Below are 20,452 nucleotides of genomic sequence, written 5' to 3' on the forward strand. Positions count from 1 at the left end.
TCCCCGACCCCGCCCCACTCAACAAAAACCCGCATCGAACCCGCCCCACTTCTACCCCCGGGTAGTAAAATGTTAAACCCTAACCCGTCCCTGCGGGTATCCGTCCCGCCCTAATAATTATTAAATTCAAAAAATAAAATAAAATTTTAAAAATTATATAACCATTATTTACATTCATAACATAAATTAAAGTAAAAATTTAAATATGATCCAATATTATTAATCATTTTACTAATTATTTTATATATTACATATATTATATATTAAAAATATATATATTTATATATCTATTATATATACCGGGGCGGGTAGGGACGGGTTTAACCTAAATCCGACCCCGTCCCGTCCAAGCACTCGCCCCGGTGCGGGTGCGAATAATTACCCGCCCCGAACGGATAGAGACGGGGTGGATACCCGCGGATTTGAGTAGTGTTGCCAGTCCTATGTCTAATCTTTGAAAGAAAGCTATTCACTGTTTTCTAAACTAGTTGGATTAGGTGCATTACTTGTCAACAACGCTTGGTTGGTATGAATAAGCTGAGAAAACCAAAAAGAATAATAATAAAGAAATTCCTATGCACAACTCTTCTTTAACAAGTTCATTTATTTAACAAAAGAGACGGTAAATTCCAACACTAACATGAGTTGTAAATAATACAATGCGACATTTAAGAAACTCTGATAATGACAACAGATTCTGAATGAGAGCACACAACAGCCAATTTAAGATAAGACGGATGAGATTTTGACCACCATAAAAAGATTCTAACCCAACCTGTGGGAATCAACAGACAAAGAACCAAATGCCCCCTTACCTTACTCTTCAAACCCATATATTTGGCAGCTGATAATATGTACCAACTAAAACACAATTAGGAACGTAATTTACATGGAATATCTCTCTCCATATTTGGCATATATAGTTATTAAATTAGTTAGAATTTTCCAAACTTAAAATCCCAAAAATAGAATAGAATTTATACAAGGATTCAATTCCAAACAGTGAAATAACTAACTTATCAACGGCTAACCAAAGCTTTTAACACAATCTTAATTCTTAATCTACACATGACATTAGTACACAACAATTAATTATTCTGTTAACTAACAAGTAAAATTTAGAAGAGATAGAAAATTGAAGGGAAAAAGTATATCAAAATCCAATCCCGGCGGGTGCTCCAACTCCGAGTGTTGGCGGCGGTGCGTGAGGCTTCTTCCAGAAGCACGCATCGGCTGCGAGCTTTGCCGTCGTCCTCATCGGCTCCGACTTGCAGCGCGTGAGCACAAATGGCTCGTAGCCAGCGTTGGATTTCGGTCCTGCTGCCAACTTCTGTTCAATCATCGCCGCCATCGACAATCCAGGCGCTGCCGGGAACGAGCACGACGACCTTCCCGGCTGTACTGGCGGCAGCGGAGCCGCAGCGGTTGCTTTCTTATCGACGCTATTTCTGCCTTCCACCGCCGCGTGGACCTTCCGTCCGGCGCCGGAATTTTTTCCGGCAGGTCTCTCCGGTCGCCAGCGTATGAAATCGGTGCTGCAAACCCACGTCTCCTTCGATACCTCCATTGAAAGCTTCGGCTCGCACATCATCAGAAGCAAGCATTCCGGTAACGTTTCTTCCTTTTCTCTTTCTAATTCTGCTTCTTTCTCCTCGCCGTTTGACCCGATTTTTCGCTCCTCTGACCCGAGTCCGTTGTTCGGCTCAGATGCTTCGTTCGCCGGAGGTGTTACTTCCGGCATCTGCGGCGGCGGTGTTTCTGCGGCCACGTTCTGTTGTTGCTCCTCTTCTGTTGAAGCTTCTTCATCTGTTAATGGTTCAGGCATTGTTGTCGTTTTTGGTTCTGCTTCGTCGTTTTGTTGTGGAGCTGTTAGGGTTTCTGCAATGGAATAAAGTTCTGAGCTTTCGTCGTTTTCTTGTTTCTTTTCCTCTTGAAGACTAGTTTCTTCCGGTTTATCGGGATCTGGATGGGGTTCTAGGGTTGAAACGCATGAAAAGTTTCCATCTTGATTGTGATTTTCTTCTTCTTCGTTTTCAACTTCAATTTGCTCTGTTTCTGTTTCTTCTCCTTCTTCTTCGGTGTGCTGATTATTGCTTTCACGAGCTTCTTCACTGAATTCTGCGTTTGTTCTGCTTTCAATTTCGCAACTTTCCTGTACCGCTACTTCTTCTTCTTCTTCTTCTTCTTCTTCTTCTTCTTCTTCTTCTTTTGGCTGCTCCATGAGTGATGATGCTTGGGTGTGTTCTTCAATGTTCACAAAACCAGCTTCTGTATCTCTTTCAGAAATGCTAATCCTTTCTTCTTCAGTTTTCATTAGCACTTCCTCACCTTCCTCCATTTCATCTTCTTGTTCATGTTCTCGTTCTTGCTTATCTACATCATCATCAACATTATTCTCCTCCTCTTCTGCTTCTTCTTCTTCCTCCTCATCATCTTGATGTTGATGTTGGTCTTTGTGAACAGGTGAATCCCAGAACCTGTTGGCCAAAGCTGCCATCTTAACAGGATCAGATCTGCACCTCATAAGCAATAAAGCGTTCTTCGGTGGAATACAAATGCTAACCCTTCCTTTCTCTTCTTCTTCCTCTTCTTCTTTCTCTTCCTTCTTCCCTTCCACAACATCAATGTCAATGTCCTCAAACACGTGCCTCCTATGGCTCCTCCCACCGAAATCACCACCACCACCATCATCATCATGATCATAATATTCAACCTCATTCTCCTCCTCACCCATCATCACCTCAATCTCCCTCTCCTTCCCTTCTTGCAAAGCCAAATGCAGCCACCTTGCAAAAGCAGCACCACATGATGAACCCTCTCTTCCACCATGATGATGATGATGATGGTCATGATGATGATTCCCTTTGTCCCCTTTGTCTCTAATGCAAGAAGACCTACATGGGAAGAAGCAATTGAACTCCCTAAGAGCCTCACAGATGGTCAATGGAAGATGAACCCATTTCTGGTTATTCCTATGCTGCTGCTTCAAGTAAGTAGCAGAAGAAGAACTATTCTGCCTCGTGAGATCTGAAGAGTTTGTTATTTGTCCTCCACCTTCTGTTGATGTTCTTCTGAAGCTAGCTTCACTTGTTGTTGTAGTTCTTCTCTTTGACTTTGACCTTGTGACCCTCATCTTCTTCCCTTGCTTCTTTGTCTTCACTCTCACTTGTCCAATGCAAGTGACTTTAGGTGAAGAAGGTTCAGGGTTCTCAAACCCACACCCTCTTCTCTTCCCTCCCACAGCTGCTGTTGCTGGGAACATTGGAGAAGCTTGGCCACCTCCTTTGATGCTTCCATTGCTTCTGAGCCTTCTGCTGAGGGAAGAAGACAGAGAAATCTGAGGAGGAGGGTCTCTGCTGGTTCTGCTTGGGCTGAGGAGTGACTTGGAAGAGAGCTTCATTGATGAAGAAGATAGCCTTGAAGTGAAGCATACAAAGAGCTCGCTTGTGCTGCTGCTACTATTGCTATTACTTCTATGGGGTCTTTCTGTCTCCATTGTCTACAATGAGAGAGTGAAGTGAATAATGGGGTTTGATAAATGAAGGAGTTTTGTGCTTTATTTTGTGGTGTTGTGAAGATATTGCAGAGAGATTGAAGGGTTATGTTACGTGGTGTGTTAATGAGAGAAGAGAAAAGGGTTTAATGCCGGAGGGTGACGAAATGGTGTTTTGTCTTTTGGCAAAACGGTGCTTGTGGGGTCCAGTTCCACTATGCCAATAATGCCCCTTCTTTTGTTGGGGTGAAAACTCTTGGCTAAGATGATGATTACTGCCTTCCTGGATTCACATTTATAATTATATGTAAACGTAATTTAGACTTGATTACATGCAGGTTGATAGAATGTCACACAATGTATGCAAAATGCACACAACATAATCCTGATGAATCATATTATGATTAAATCAAGTCAATGGAGAGTGTTGAATGATAGCTGATGGTGAAAATTTCAAAGTTCATCAAGTGTTGAGCAGGAAGAAAAAGGGAAAGTTAAAATTATCTGCTTGCACGAGACTTCTGGCAGATAAACAACTTTGGACTTTGGTAACGACAGAAAGTGATGTGGTTTAAAAAGAAAAGGAGAAAAAAAGGAAATACATGAGGGCGGGTGAGAAAAGGTTGAGTAAGAAATATCGGAAAAACAAGCATATTCTTTTTAGGCATGGATAAAGGAAATTTTGGTATCGTCTCCCCTCAATCTGAAGTGTACAAAAAGAAAATTTTCAGCAGAAAAAATGGTATGGCCAGATATTTTAATTAGAATATTTCTAGGACAAATCACATCTATAAACCAAATGGAGGCATATATTACACAATTCTACTAAAAAGAAAAATGTTACAAGAATCTACTAAAAAAACAATTTTGTGTAATACACAATTCAAGAGTAATTCGAATTACAAGCGATCAACATAAATCAAATTGGACCAATTTGAATAATGCATTTATAGAATTTTAGGGTAATTCGAATCACCCCGATTCAAACTACACACACATATGCCACACTAATTTGAATTAGTCCACGGTTTGTTGCACATAGTAATTCGAAATAGCCTGTTTCGAATGACTCAAGGTTTAGGCAGCCATGCTAATTCGAATTGCCCTCATTCAAATTACAAAGTCTTTCTCTATAAATAGAGTTCGAATTGAGCTCATTCGAACTACAATCCCCAACCCCTACCTCACCAAATTCCAGAGAAAATTTTTTCCTTACGACTCCAACAAAGTGTTCAACATCATATTCTGCTGACGGGAAATAACCCGAATCGACTTTATCGTTTGGATTGAGTCATCCATATAGTTGGTATCATCAATGAAGAGGTTAGTGCGCACTTTTCCTTTTAAAATAGAATTTAATGTGTTGTTTTTATATTTTTGCTTTTTGTTTGTTATAATGGTAGTCATTATTTACCGTTGTTAAGTTAGATAGAGTGGTTATATTAGTGGTTTATTAGTTTGTAGATGTTCGACGGATTAATCTCTAATTTGGATAGTGATTGCAAATAAATAGAAAATTATGAGTAATAAGGATAACGGAGGATGAAACTTATTTAGAGTAAGATTTTTTTCTTGTTAACATAAATAGTAATCATTGAAGTAAATTTTTTATGTTAATATTATATTATTTTTAAGAAAATATGTTTAAGAAAATATTTTTTATTAGGCCTAGTTTGATGTATATATGATATTATTTTCCATCTTAACATTATTTGGTACAAGTTGTATTATTTGGATTAAGATATGCATTAGTGAATGATGTTGTATAAATATGTTTCGAGATGAGAGACAATCTGATACGTTCTTTATGCAGCCCCACTAATGTATCACGAGCATGCGACGGCAGCAGGGTATGTGCCTGGACGAGAGGATCGTTCCGTATTTGCAGCTGGCCGGTTTATACCATCTTACGAGGCTGAACGAGAGCTAGTTTAGGTTGGATGAACCCCTGGTTAATGCATTCATGGAGCGATGGCGTCCGGAGACGCACATGTTTCATATGACGTTCGGGGAAGTACACGATTACACTGTAGGACATGGCATACCAGTTAGGGCTGTCGATCGATGGACATTATGTTAGTGGTTGCCTGATAGATTTCCAAACGTACATCGAGGGTGGTCGCCCAGCTTGGGCGTAGTTCGAGGAGTTGCTGGGTGTATTGACTCCTACGAACTGCATCCAGAAGTTCGCAGTGAACTGCAGCTGGTTTCAGGAGACATTCAGAGAGCTTTCTGATAGAGCTGATGAGCCCACTATTAGGAGGTATGCCCAGGCCTATATCATGATGTTGTTTGGGACTCAGCTATTTGGTGATAAGTCCGGTACTCGCATTCACATTAGGTGGCTGTCGTACGTAGCCAGGCTTGAGAACATGGGTGGGTATAGCTGGAGATCAGCTGCTCTCTCATGGTTATACTGGTACAGGTGTCGAGTGGCGAACAGCAAAGTGGTGAAGTTAGCCGGACCGTTACAGCTGCTTCAGTAATGGATCTGCTGGCAGTTTCCTGGATTCAGACCCGCTGGATATGATACGTTCGGATGGCATTTGGCCTCGAGGTACTATTATATTCGAATGCTTTATTTGTCACAACTATTAGGTGTTAGGTTCATTATATGCTATTATTTTATCCTATTCACAATTTTTCTATTCTATTATTTGGTGTTAATTTCATTTAGTGATAAATTGGGTGTGGGCTGCAGGTGGTCAGGTCACAACCCTACAGCGAGCGAGAAAGGACCTCGAGTTGTGAGTTGGAGGCTTAGGATAGATCTCTTTTAGGCAGGGGATATGAGTATTTCGACCAATCGTTTTAATTAAAATATCTCTTAGATTAGCAATTCGGTATTATCAATGATGACGTTTCGTAACTATTTCTATTCACAGTTCATTTGGATGCCGTATAACTCTCATGACGTAGTTCAGGTTGTGCATCCGAAGATATTGGAGCATTGGCATACGGCGTTATGGAGGTCCGTGACAGCATTGATATATTTTGCTATCATAGAGTAGCACCAAATAGATTGGGTGCTACCGCAGTTTGGTGGAGTACAGCCTCGACCCCGAGCCACACTAGACATCGACTTCTTGACGTCAAAGGATGACAGAGGTGGTGATCATTGGTTCCATACAGCTTGCAGTTTTGGCACCTTCATTGGGACAACCGGTGAAGTGCCTGAAAATATCCGCAATCACATGTCTGAGCCATGAGTGACACTCTGTAACTACCAAGTGAGAAGGACCCAGTAGGCGTGGTTTCACCGACAGTGAACTCAGAATTATCTCTGTCATACAAAGTCACTGTGAAACACCTCAACGTCTTCAAATTAGCCTCTATAGCCTCTCCCCTTGCGAATAAATAGTTCGGCCAACCTCCCGTACGTGAACTTCACAAGTGAACAAATTGAAAGGTTCCTGACTCCCTTCAGTATGGAATTCACACACTCAGAGATATTTGTCATCATATGTTCGAATCTCCTACCCTCATCCCGATACTGAGTCTACATCGCATACTCAATCCTGTTAGCCCAGTCACACATGGTAGGGTCTTTGGTTTGTAGAATATCAAACCAGTAATCAAATTCAACATCAGTCTTTGCATACGCCACATTAACCAGAAGCCTCCGTGCATCCTTGCCCTTAAAAATTAAGGCAAAATTTGCGGCTACATGTCGAATACAGAATGCACGGTATGCAGTAGGTGGTAGCCAACTTCCGTCGGGAGCCTCAAGTGCTGCCTTGATACCGTTGTGCAGATCTGATATCACCAGAATACCCGGCTGCGGAGTCACATGCTGGAAGAGGTGGGATAGAAAAAATGACCAGGACTTAGCATTCTCACTCTCCACGAGTGCAAATGTAATAGGCAGGATGTTGGAGTTTCCTTCTTGTGCAATTGCAACTAGCAACGTACCCCCGTATTTGCCATACAGGTGGGTCCCGTCTACACTTACCAACGGCTTGCAATGCCGGAATGCCTCAATACACGGTGAGAATGTCCAAAAAATCCGATGAAAATAGGCTTGTGAGTCGTCCACCTGCTCACCCACTCGCGCATGACTCGTCCTCAACATTGCAACACTATCAGGCATCGTCATCTGCACACCTAAGACCCATCGTGACAACTCATTGTATGACTCATCCCAATCTCCATAAATCTGTACCACGGCCTTCTGCTAATCCAACTAAATCCTCCTATAAGTTGGCCTAAACCCGAAATGTGCCTTTGTCGCATTCAGCAGTACCTTGATACAGACGGGTGCATCAGCTCTAACCATTGGCAGTATGAAGGCCGATATCACATGATAATCAAAACTCCTATGATCGCTTGAGATCGACGTGGCCAGACAAGTATGAGGTCCATTATACCATTTTACCTCCCAAATACCTCTACGCTGGCGGAGACCGATCGTAATCAACCATGTGTACCCGTTACCGAATTCCGTACACTTCCTAAGGTACTTGCAATAATCAGACTCCACCACTTTGTACTGTACCCCACGTCGGATGCTATATGTTTTCACGCTTAACACGACCTTCTCTTTATCCTGAAACTGCTGACCAACCTGAAACTCTGATAGACTTTCGGTACCCTGAGTATCTCTGGCACCAAATCCAATAGGTTCGCCAGGAATCCCCTCCTGTCTTATGGCATCCAAGTCCAAATATGAAAAGTGTGAGGGGGGAGGTACTGCTGAGTCCCTGAGTTGGACACTCTGCCAGCCCTAGTTGGATTACTCGCTGCTATGTCATCCCCGCTATCATCGGCAATAATGTTCGACTCCACATCATCAGCGTCATCATCATCCGGCAATGCATCGTCTATACCATCCGGTGCCCCATGCTGTAATGAAATCGGCGCCCTATCAATAATACCAACTTCTCCGTCACCACTGCAGTTGAGATCAACTGCGAAGGACGGGGAAGCAACCACCGTTTCCTGAGGTACAATCACAGGCACGGATGAAGATGCACCAACAGGTATCGAACTAGAATAGGCTGCCATTGCTGGAGTTTGGGTATTCTGGTTCGAATCACCTTAGTTAGAGACCACATCTTTAAGCTTTGCCAACAACTCAGGTGTCCTGACCTCGAAAAACTGCCGACGACAATGGAACAGAATCTCCAAATTCTCGTTACTCCCTACGACAAACGAATCGTATTTCACATCATCTCACAGAACTGAAATCGGAATGCGATAGAATAACTTCTCAACCCGTTGCAACCCCAGTTTCTGTATTATAGAATTAAGGAAATCAACGAAGCTCGTTGTAGGTTTCAAAAAAAATATTGAGGGGATTCTTATCAGTGAACTTAATACCAGAACGTGTTTTTTTCTTAATCTACCTTCTATAGTCCACCAACATTAAAAAACTCTCCTCACTAGCCATTGGTTTTACTCTAATGGGAGGAATTCACGTTCACACCATATTTATATACGTCGGGGCTTGATAATTTGAAGCAGTCAATTTCGAATTATATATATGTAAATCGAAACAGACTTATTCGAATTACTAGGACCCTCCTTGCATGCATAATTCGAATCATGCTGATTTGAATTATCCCAACACTACAAGCATGAATGATTCGAATTGGTCTAATTCGAATTAGTGTTGATTTGCCTAATCGAATTACATAAGAATATGCTTTTGGGAGATTGAGATAACATTTTCCAATTTGGTAGAATTATATAATTTGGTCTTTCATTTGATTTAATTGTGCTTTTTGCCCACATTTCTATAATTATTTATGAAAAATATTCTATTTAATTAAACATGGATGAAATTTCTAAAATATTTTATCACAACTTTTGGGTTGAGGAAGATGCTTTATAATTGGAAAACTCTTTTTATCAACAAAACCCCTACAAAGTAATGAAAACTACATAAAAACTTTGTTAAACAAGTAGCACCGGAAGTGTTTTATGGTATTGGTAGTATTATCTAGGCATAAATCATTATTTGTAATTGTTAAATTCTAAATACTTTTAATCAGTATTCAAGTGGCTTAAAATAAAAAAATAATACACTAAAATTTCAGTTTAAAGAAATGTTGGTATTTTGCATATATTTTTGTTTTTGTTTAATAAGCATACATGTACATGCACAAATCCAAATATTTTAGGTAAGCCATTTTTTGTAAATGTCGATCATAGAAGATTGAAGATTAGTATTTGGGTGGGGAGGGGTAGCGCTGACAAAGTGGGATGGTCGCACTAGGTGAAGGCCAGGAATGGTGGGGGGAAATGGTGTGATGCCGATGAAATGACCGGAGAGATGAAAAAGAGAATGTGAGAATATATTTTGTAATTTCATTGACTCAACTTTAGAATTATTTTGTTAAATAGAATATATTTTTAGGAGTCATTTTATTATTACTATTTTTTAGGAATTATTTTGATAAAATCTAAATCTTTCAAGAACCAAAATAACTATTTACTCTAATATAATTAAATATGTGAAATTATTTAACAAATATCAATTATTTTATATAAAAATATCTTAACTGAGTTGGCATTTTATAATTTTATTTGTTAATGTTAGTGTTTCCTATTTCTATAACATGCACGTCAAATGCATTCTATTAATAATAATAATAATAATAGTAGTAGTAGTAGAAGTCCAAATACTCCTAGTCTATAGAAACAAACCCATAATATAATGCTGCTTGCAAGTGATCTCATGTGGAAATGGTTGGAATAACACCAACACAAAATCCCCATACATTCATATATTTGATTCCATGTAGTGATCTTGTAGTGGTGGTTATATTTTTCTCAAATCAAATGGTTACCACGCTGTAAAATACAAGTATATCCAAGAACGTGGCCAGATCATAAAGTTTAATCTATCTTATATTATATTCATATTTAATTTCTTCATAACACTTTCTTTTCTTTTTTTAGAAAAGAACGGGATTCGCATTTCACATCCATTTCCATGCGTGTGGTGTGAAAGGTTTGAAGTGCAGGCTTGAATTGCATTGTGTTTGTGAAATTAAATTCTCAACACAATGTATTGTACTTTGTATCAGTGTTTGTGTCTGTAACATGTGGCTTTTTCTGCTCTTTCATTGCTGACTCCTCGGTTTTCAGTTTTCACGGTCACAACTCAGAACACGCCATTATTGTTGTGTATTTTTCCTTAGCTTTTTATCTCTCGGCTCTCAGTTGAATGAAATTATTGAATTCTCTTATTTTCCAGCTAAATTAAAATATTATTATAAGAAAAGAATAACATTAATGTAATATTTTTGTCATAAATTTATAATTGATACTGAATTCGACCTTGAAATTTGAAGCCAAACTTAAATCGACTCTTAAAATTATAAATTATTTAATTCGCTTTTCAAAATTTATAATAGTAACTTCCGTTAGTCTTGAACTAATTTTTGTAAATAATGTGTTGATTATACACGTTAATTTGTTAATATTTGGACTATTCGCCTAAATTTCATATGGCTAAGATCTATTAGATCTCTTAAAAATTTAATTGGCTCTTCAATATCTTCATGAAAATTATAATAACAGGTTTAATTTAAAAATTTTGTGGCTCTGAGAACAATAATCAAATTTTTAGGTGAGAAATCTAAATCATAACAAGTTAATGTACCAAATCAATACGCCGTTAATGGAGATTAACTTAAGGGTTAATGTGAATTACAATATAAATTTTGAGGTCTAATTTAAGTCCATTAAAATTTTAAAAGTTAAATCAAATCTGACTTTAAATTTTTAAAACCAAATAAAGTATTAACTCAATTATATTTTTTTTGAAGAATTTTATGGTGTGTATGAATTAATATATATTTTGTGCTTAGTTTAATTTTATAACAAATTTTAAATTTTTAAAAATAATTTATTTTTATATTTTTAAAATTAAATATTAATTTTTTTTAATTTAAGCACCACCTTTCAAATATAATAATTACCTTTTATTATTTTTTTTCGTGACGAATATTACCTCTTATTTTATATATCCAAGTTTCAACCTATGTTGAAGAATGCTGTGAGTCTGTGACAATTCATATTCTTAAGTTCGTAAAGTGACTTATGTGAAGAGAATGCATTAGCATTCGCGTTTATAAAAGCATTATATATACAAGGTTTTGAAAATACAGTCTATCATAACATTTTTCACATTTATAATTTCTAATAGGCTTTTCAAAAAGATTATACTTCACATCAAATTAAGCAGTATATTTAGAGTAGATTATCTTTTTTATTTATAAAAATATACAATATTAAAAAATTTATTCATAAATTAGTAAAATTAGTTTTATATACCTGAGAAATAAATAAAATATCAGTTATATTTATAAAAATTTAAAATGCTAATAAATTTCAAAAATTATTTTAAATATGAAAAAGACATTTGTGTATTTTATATATTTTATATATATTTCATGAAAAATTATGCAGGATTATGAATTTACAATTCTACAAAATTAGCATGCGTGTCTCGCCAATATGCAGTTAACGTGATCCAAATAGCAAAACCAGAAGTAGGATGCGCGGCTGATTCTGCACAACATGCAAATTGTGTGTTTCAGGCAGTAGGTGTCAACCTTTTCAATGTTGGAGACCAATTTTTTTAACACACAGGTTGTATGTTGAGCAACACACAAAATGCTTGGTAGCCTTCTCTGCATGCAGGAGACAGGCGAGCCTGAAGAACACCTATATATAGCAAGATTTGGGCCTTTTCTGTAATCATTTGTATTCAACATAAATATTTCACTTCTTTTCTTCTATTTTTTCCCAAAAGTAAAGCAAAAATATCTAGTAGTATTGGATATGTGATTGTAAGTGTGTATCTCAAATGTCATATGAGAAATAGTGACACTAGGATGATATTTAAGTGTGATAATCCCATTCTGTTACACACTTGGCGAGTAAGTTCTTTGTCCGAGCTAAAGAGTCTGATATTGAGGAGGGTTTGTGCTAGTGGTAGAAAAGAGGTCGAAAGGGTTGGGTATAAGTTACTAGCACCAATGAAAAATGGAGTTTTCCGGTTTCGGCTGTTTTGATTCCACGGCGACGAGCATGTGCGCCTCACGTTTGACATCCATGGTAGAATCATGGCGGAACAAGTAGTGAAACTTTCTGCGGAGGCTAGTGATGTCAGCAGTGGTGGATCTGGTCACTCGAATTTTATGCAGGATGATCGACCTCTTGCCCCCAGCATCGCTACACTGTGCTAGTCCTGTGGAAGACATGGACGTGGATGGTGAGGAGTCCGATGAGAAGTATGTTGACGATAGCAATGATAGTTGTTCTTCTGAAGATGATGATGAGGAGGAGTTTGTACCAGAGACGCCGGTCGACGCATCAGTTAGGTATCTTCTTCCTGCCCCACATCAATTCCGGCCTTATTAGCTATATCCAGTCACTATCATATATTAGATCTGGACGAAATGCATAGAAAAATTCTATTTTTCAACACGGGCGGAGACGATTATAACCTAGACGATGGTATGGAGTTTATGGTTGTCCACAAATTCAAAAGCAGAGAGGTAATAATGCAAGGAGTGAAGAATTACAGCATTCGCAGAAGTGCTGAGTACCTGAGTCGTAGAGTCGGACCGATTAAAGTATTATGTACATTGTCGGCAATTTGCAGCTGTATGTCCTTGGAGTCTCTGTGTTGCTCTCTGACAAAATCTCGGTTATTGGTGAGTTCAAGTTTAATCGGGGAATAATTTCTTATTTATCATGATTATATCTGTTATAAATGTCTACCAGTATATTTTATGTCATTAGGGAGGTGCATAGGTTTGGAGTTGGCATATGTGTTTAAATCCACTCAGCCAGGTGGTAAAGTATCTTAATCGTCTCGAATTGCCTGTAAGTGTGACCCCAGTGGTGGTGGAGGTGATGGTAGGAGTGGGGTGAATGTGGCAAATCGTTGTAGTTGGCTGGGATATCACCCTGCTCCTCTTGTCAATGATACTTAGCCTCTTTCTCAGACTTCACATCCAACTGCCACCTGCGTGTTGGGCCTATATATTTGCCACCTCCGTACACCTGCAATTACACTTGATTAACCCATTTAAAAAAAAAACTTCACATTTTTTTATATTAAAAAAATAAGGCAATAAATTTAACCATAACTAAATTAATTTTTAGATATTCCATGAAAATTATCTTTTGTTATATGGTATACTAATTTAAATAAGGGTTAATTACTAATTTGGTACCCGAAAGATTCATCAGTTGACTAAAAGGTCTATAAAAAATATTATCTACAAAACAGTTTTTGAATAATTTGAAAATATAACAAAAAGAACTAATAAATATTATATTTTTTGTAAGTAACAAAAAATTTTTATATTTAACAAATGACTTATCCATTAGATCTAAATTTTTGTGGCAATATTTGAATAAATATTTAGAAGATGCAAAAAAAATCGAAACAAAATTTAATCTCTAATTTTTTTTATTTTTCAAAAAAAAAACATGATTATTCACAATAATTTTTTAAGAAACTCAATTGACAAAAATTAACAAATTTTAACAATAAAAATATCTTATTTTTCTAATAATGATTGTAAAAATTTACTTTAAAATTTAATCTTTAACATCGTTTTTTATAATATATATTTAATTTTTATTTTTTTTCGTATTTTATATCTCTCAAGAATTTATTTACCATTAATGTCTTTTAGAATTCGTTTTATTAGTGATGTAAATTTTTAGATAGTATTTTGATAATTTACTCTTTAAATAAATTTCACTTGCCAAAAAAAAAAATGATAGAATGGCCGTTAGGAAATAAAGTGGAAAAATGAGAGGTTAGTTTGAGAAGATGTGATGCACGTGATACGGGCATAGGATAAGATATAGGATCGATTATCATCATAGGAAGGCCGAAGGTGGCGAACAAAACAATGAGGAAGGACCGAAGGAATATGCATGGCACGTGACCGCACTTATGGAACCCTCTTCCATTTCTTCCAAATCCCAATCACAATAATCATCATCATAGTGCTTTATACCATCATCTTTCTTTCATCAAAATCGTTTCATAAGCTGTGCCAAAAAAGTTGTTTACTCGTAAGTTTATTAAACACATACGTCGATATTTTAATTGGAATGACTTCTTTTTTATGTTATATGATGTGGAAAAGTCTAGAGAATCAGCAATTTTATTGTATTTTGGCCAACATGTAACCAGTATAGAAAGGTAAGATATTGGATGAAATTTTACACAAATCTCACATCATCAAATTATCATTGATGATTAATTAATAACTACCAATTACAAATATTGCTGCCCCTAGTATTGCTCTATGATATGGACCTAACATTCAAAGAGGAAAGGAGAAAAAGAGGGTGTATAACTGATAACGGCATTGAGAAGGACAAGAAATAGAAGATGGAGAGAGAAAAGAAATTTTAGTAGTAACGGCATGAGTGAGAAGAAAGGCATGCACGCGCACCAAAAGGAGAGTGGAAGTAGATTCTAACAATGCTTAATGGATCCCTTTTGCATAGTACTGTGCTCCCCACGCATATGATAGAAATCCCCGCACATGTGGCGCGTGACATAAAAACAGGATTGCCTTTGCAAGAAATCAGCTGCGGTATCTATAATTGCATACCTAGTTTATTTATGTCATCACTCACCACTCAAATAAATGTAATGCATCTATATTAAGCCATTATAGGCCCAAATTATAATTATAAATAATTAATAGAATTGTTAAATTAAAAAAATACTACTCATCTTTTAAATATTGTTCTTTAAATTTAATATTTTATTATTTTAATTTTTTAATTAATTATATTTTTTATTTTTAAAGAATCACTTTTATTTTTATTTAATTTATTATTATATTTGTCACCATAAAATTTATAACTACTTGTAATATATTAATTTTTTTAAACTAAATCATAAAATTTGTAACAATTTTTCGTGTCCTAATTTTTAAAAAATCAGTGAAATTTTTAAAATAAATTAAATTTACTTTAATTATTTTTTTAAAATCAAAATATTCAAATTTCATATCAATAACACATCTAAAATTAAATAAACAACATAACACATCCAAAATTATGTACTGACACATTTAAATTACTGGTATTGTAGTTCTCTAAATTATATATTAGACATAGAAAAACTAGACTCAAATACACATTTAAAATTATAAGAATACACTTTAAATATTTTATCAACACATCTAAAATTCATATAAAAAAACTTATATATAGACTTGGGAAATATAATGAACAACATAAACATTCAAAATTAGATATTGACACATCTAAATTACGTTAACATTTCAACTTCTAAATCAAATATATGAGTGCAAAATAAAATTATAATCACAGACACATTAAAAAAAACACACAAAAACTTCCAATATAATGCGTAAATAAAAAATAGAACCTTTTATTAAACGAAAAAAAGGAATAACATATCTTCATGAATGAACTCAACCAAAATTTTTTAGAATTGTACAAGCAAAAATACCGACTCAGGGAGGAGACAGGAGGAGGTGCGCATCGACGGAAGAGACGTGGGAGGAGGAGGCGGTTGTGCACAGCACGAGAGAGGAGACCAGGGACAGGGAGGCGTGAGGGTGTATGCGGCGTAGGAGAGGTGTGCGTCGCCAAAGAAGGAGATCGTCGCAGAAGAGGTGCGTAGTGCAGGAGAAGATGAAAGCAACAACAGATGAGGAGGGAGAAGACGAAGAGGAGGAAGCGCAGCTTTAAATCTTTATGGAGGGAAAGTTTCATTAGTGAAAATCTGATTTGAAATATTTAATATTTTATTTGAGATTTGTTAGGATTTATAAAATTTAAATTTAAAATTTTGAATGTTAATTCTAATTAATTTATTTTTATAGATTTATATTTAAATTTAAAAAATAACAATAAATTTATTTCGATATGTTTGTTTTATTTTTTTAATTAACATAATAAAAAAAGCAGAATAAAAGAGTAATTTAAAGGATACCTAATTACTCTTCCTTAACCATTTCAATTCGCACCACATGCAACAAAAGGAAGCATTTAATATGGATGGGTTAGAGGGTAGTACTAGTAGTGTGGTCCTGCCGTCCTGCACTCCTGCTACAAAAAAGATCACTCATATAAAGAGAGTTGCACACACACTTTATGATCCTAACTCCAAAGTTGAATGATAACGAAAACAATTAAGTGGGTCAAAGTTACTTAAAAAGAAGGCGTTTGACCAAATATTAACACCACAACTAGACAAAACAGCAACTTAAAAGGGCATTATGGAAGCCACGTACATCAATCAAATGAAGGAAAAGCAGATTGTCTTAATGCTACCGAACAATTATTTTTATTCAAATGGATTGGAAAGTCCCAATTCTAAGTAGGCCAATTCTATGGTATCTATGAATTGGTGCCTAAATTTTGTCTAACTTACTTTTTGTAGTAAATTTTGATTTTTTAAAAATTATTTATTATTATATCTTTCAAATTAAATATTATTTTTTAACCTTTTTTAGTAAATAGACAACATCTTTTAAGCACTATAACATTCACCTTCTAAGTATTACAAACTCACCCACAAAACACATTCGTACACAATACTTAAGGTTTCATCTACTAACAAGTCTCGAACCTAGATGCACTTGTTGTAAGGTATACATCATAACCACTAGACAATGCTACATAACAATTTGGGATAAGTTTGTATCTAATTTCTTGGGCTTCTCTGCATGAGCCCTGTTTTGGGATAAAGCCAACACCAAAAGGGTGGGCCAGTGAGTTTTTTTGAGGTACCTTTCTTTATAGCTTAAAAAGGACGTCAATAATTATTAAGCTGATTAGTGTGTAGTATAATAATAATAAGCGAATAAAAAGGGACAACCTAATTTGCATTCTACGTACGTAACTACGTATGCCATTGTAGTCCATTCTCTCCCAGCTGGTTTTGGTGACCATCGCTGTGCCTTGTCAAAGTGTGTCACACTATACAACCCATGTTAGATTATGCCCCCACAAGACTATATATTATTGAACATTTGCATTTCGAATAATGGCATTACAACCTTTAATCTAGACACTTCTTTGTTAACGTATATGGATCACGACCACACGAGTGCCACACTTGATCAAGAAAGAAGGGAACATAGCTTGTTCATAGAAGGTAAAATAAAGCGAAAGGACAAATGCTGCCTAACAATGTTGATAACAAAAGATGCGTAATTCTCTACCCTCCAGCACCAAATCTTTATAGTATACAAATGGAAAGTTCATATGCTGACGTGGCGCTCATACGTTGAGTCTGGGAGTTTATTTGCTTAGGTGTCGTCATTAGAAATTTTTAGAATTATATTTATTAATTATAAATTATTATTTACTTAGGTTGTTATTTTCAAATTTTAAGTTTGGGTTGTTTTACTTAGGTTGTTATTTTTTTAAATTTCAAATTATTTTATTTAAGTTGTTATTTTTTAAATTTTAGATTGTTGTACTTAGATTATTATTTTTTAAATTTTAAATTATTTTACTTAGGTTGTTATTTTTTAAAAATTTGTTAATTCTTTTTACTATTATTTTTTAAAATTTGCAGCTACATACGTTCTTTTAAAAAAATTTAGAGTTTTAAAAAAATTTACGTTAATTATATTTCGGCTGTTACATACTAATATTACTATAACGATTTACGTTAGTTTAGATTTTTTAAATTATTATTTGTTTAGGTTGTTATTTTTAAATTTTAAGTTTGGGTTGTTTTACTTGGTTTGTTATTTTTTAAATTTTAAATTAAAGTCAACCAAATTTTAAAAAATTTAGTTATGATGCAACTATAAAAGTATAAGTGATGAGAGATGTAAAGCACCACAATTTAAAGTACATCAATCCCTTTCTTTACATATATCCAAAATCTCTCTACTTATTCCAATGGCTGGTATTCACAAAATTGCTGGCATCAATCCTACAATTGACAATTTGTGTGTACGTATACGAGTATTACGGTTATGGACACTACCAAGTTACAAAAATTCTCCATTGCCATACTCAATTGAGATGGTTTGGCTCGATGAAGACGTGAGTTTTCTACTAATATTTTTCTATTTTATTTTAAATTTATATTATTTATATTTTAAATTTGTTTGTTTATCCCCATCTAATTGTTCTTTAATTTTTGTTTATCAATTTTATGGAGGAAAAATATATGCCTTGGTTAAAAGGGCTCTTTTGTCTCGATTCGTAAATTTGCAAAAGGAAGGAATATCATTCTTAAAAATTTATCAAGGCAAAATCATTAAGCAGTTAAAAGAATTAGATATGGTAATTTTCTTTTCTGTAAAAAAGTTGAGGAAAAAATTAATTTAAATCTGTTGTATATTGATTATTTTTGTTTATTCATCTTATTTATTTAGATATATCTTTTATATTTAAAAACTCACCAAATTCAAGGAATTTAAATCATTAAGTTTTTTTTATAATGCTGTTTGTATTGTCTTGGCTACTATAAGTCATATTATAGGTACTCTAGACTGGTGGTACGGCCAATGTGAATGCAACAGGTCCACATATGCTTTTACAAAAATTTAATGTGTACTTATTTTTAAAAAAATTTAATTATAATTTTAATTAAAGTATTATATTTAAAATTTTAAATTTAAATTCAAATATACTTTTTTTTTTGAATTTTTAAGTAAGCAATTAAGTTTGAGAATATTTTTTAAAACTTTATATAATTTATAAGTTACTATGCTAATTAAAAAAGAAAGAAGTTATTTATACTATTTAAAAGAAAATTTTAATTTGACATTCTTCTATACTTAATTCTGTTTCTAATGTTGTTCCGACAAAATTGAATTAATTTAAGAAATTTTATTTAAATTTTACTCAACCTAATTGATAAGATCTTTCTCTTCATCATTAAAGTTCAAATATTTGATATTTCATATTTTTCACCTTCTTATAAAGTTAAGAAGATGACTAATAATGTGGATCTCATAAATAAATTCAAAGAGACTCATCCTATTCAAATTGTGAGTATATATAAGTGTACTTCTATTAAAAATTAATTTATTTTTTGCTTTCTTGGTCATTAGTAGTATCTAATTTATAAATAATAATTAATTATAATTTTAGGATATTGACTACACCGGTGGTTTGTTTCCAATTTCAAAGACATCCTCAATCATTAAAGGGGAGAAAGTAGAAGGTATTAAGATATTTGTTCAAAATTTTTTTTTGTTCTCTCAAAATTAGATCTTAATTTTATTCAAAAGATATTAGTGAGATAAAATCAAAGGTTAGAAAGAAGTCTTTAATTTAACGTGGTGTTTTATACAGAATTTATTGTTTGAATTCTCCAATGAAGTTGCGGCCAGTGATGAATCTGAATTGTTGGAAAATGCTATTACACCAACTAAGCGATTATCCTCGGAGTCGGAAGAATCGAAGGTGGAAGGAGATACCTCAACTTGCAAGAAGATTAAGATTGAGAAAGAAACTTGAGAATTTGGATGCACATGTTTTAGAATCCATTTTAGAGTCTATCTAATAGAATAATGCCAAGCATATGTTTGTTTTGGTGGAAACATTGTCTTTTCTTGAGTTGTTATTTTTCTTTTGGTTCTTTTCGATTTTTATGTTTGGAATTTAAAATTTTTTTACATGTAAATTGAAGTTATTTGGTTATTACTTGTGGTTTTATTTTTAATTTAATTTTCACCATTAATATTCTCATAATATCTAATTTAATATTTAATATCATAAAGTTATAAATTTTTTCTTTGAATTATTGTTGATACAATTGAGTTAGTTATTAATTTTTAATGTGTATTTATTTTTAAAAAAATCTAATTATAATTTTTAATTAAAGTATTATGTTAGAATTTTAAATTTAAATTCAAATATACTTTTTTTTTAATTTTTACGTGGATTATAATAAAGTAAATATAATTACCAGTCTTATTAAGATGTGAGGTTATTTATACTATTTAAAAAAAATATAATACT

The 20,452-nt window shown here is 34.5% G+C and overlaps 2 protein-coding genes across 2 annotated transcripts; both read right to left on the reverse strand.

Annotated features, from left to right (window-relative positions):
- Positions 1–1,037: 1,037 nt before the first annotated feature.
- LOC107462659 (stress response protein NST1) lies at positions 1,038–3,496 on the reverse strand. The gene has a single exon (XM_016081281.3). The coding sequence runs from the start codon at positions 3,494–3,496 to the stop codon at positions 1,154–1,156; it is 2,343 nt and encodes a 780-aa protein (XP_015936767.3). The 3' UTR covers positions 1,038–1,153.
- A 4,180-nt stretch (positions 3,497–7,676) lies between these two features.
- LOC107462640 (uncharacterized) lies at positions 7,677–8,497 on the reverse strand. The gene is made up of 2 exons (XM_016081266.1): positions 8,207–8,497; positions 7,677–8,132 (listed from the first exon to the last, which is right to left on the reverse strand). The coding sequence occupies exons 1-2, from the start codon at positions 8,495–8,497 to the stop codon at positions 7,677–7,679; spliced, it is 747 nt and encodes a 248-aa protein (XP_015936752.1).
- Positions 8,498–20,452: the final 11,955 nt, after the last annotated feature.

Source organism: Arachis duranensis, chromosome 8 (assembly GCF_000817695.3).
Source record: "Arachis duranensis cultivar V14167 chromosome 8, aradu.V14167.gnm2.J7QH, whole genome shotgun sequence".
In the NCBI taxonomy this organism is placed as follows: domain Eukaryota; kingdom Viridiplantae; phylum Streptophyta; class Magnoliopsida; order Fabales; family Fabaceae; genus Arachis; species Arachis duranensis.

Coding starts and splice junctions, on each gene's coding strand:
- LOC107462640 (XM_016081266.1), bottom strand. CDS start 8,497: ATGGCAGCCTATTCTAGTTCGATACCTGTTGGTGCATCTTCATCCGTG. Junction 8,133..8,206: donor ATCCAACTAGGGCTGGCAGA/GTGTCCAACTCA, acceptor GCCATAAGACAG/GAGGGGATTCCTGGCGAACC.
- LOC107462659 (XM_016081281.3), bottom strand. CDS start 3,496: ATGGAGACAGAAAGACCCCATAGAAGTAATAGCAATAGTAGCAGCAGC.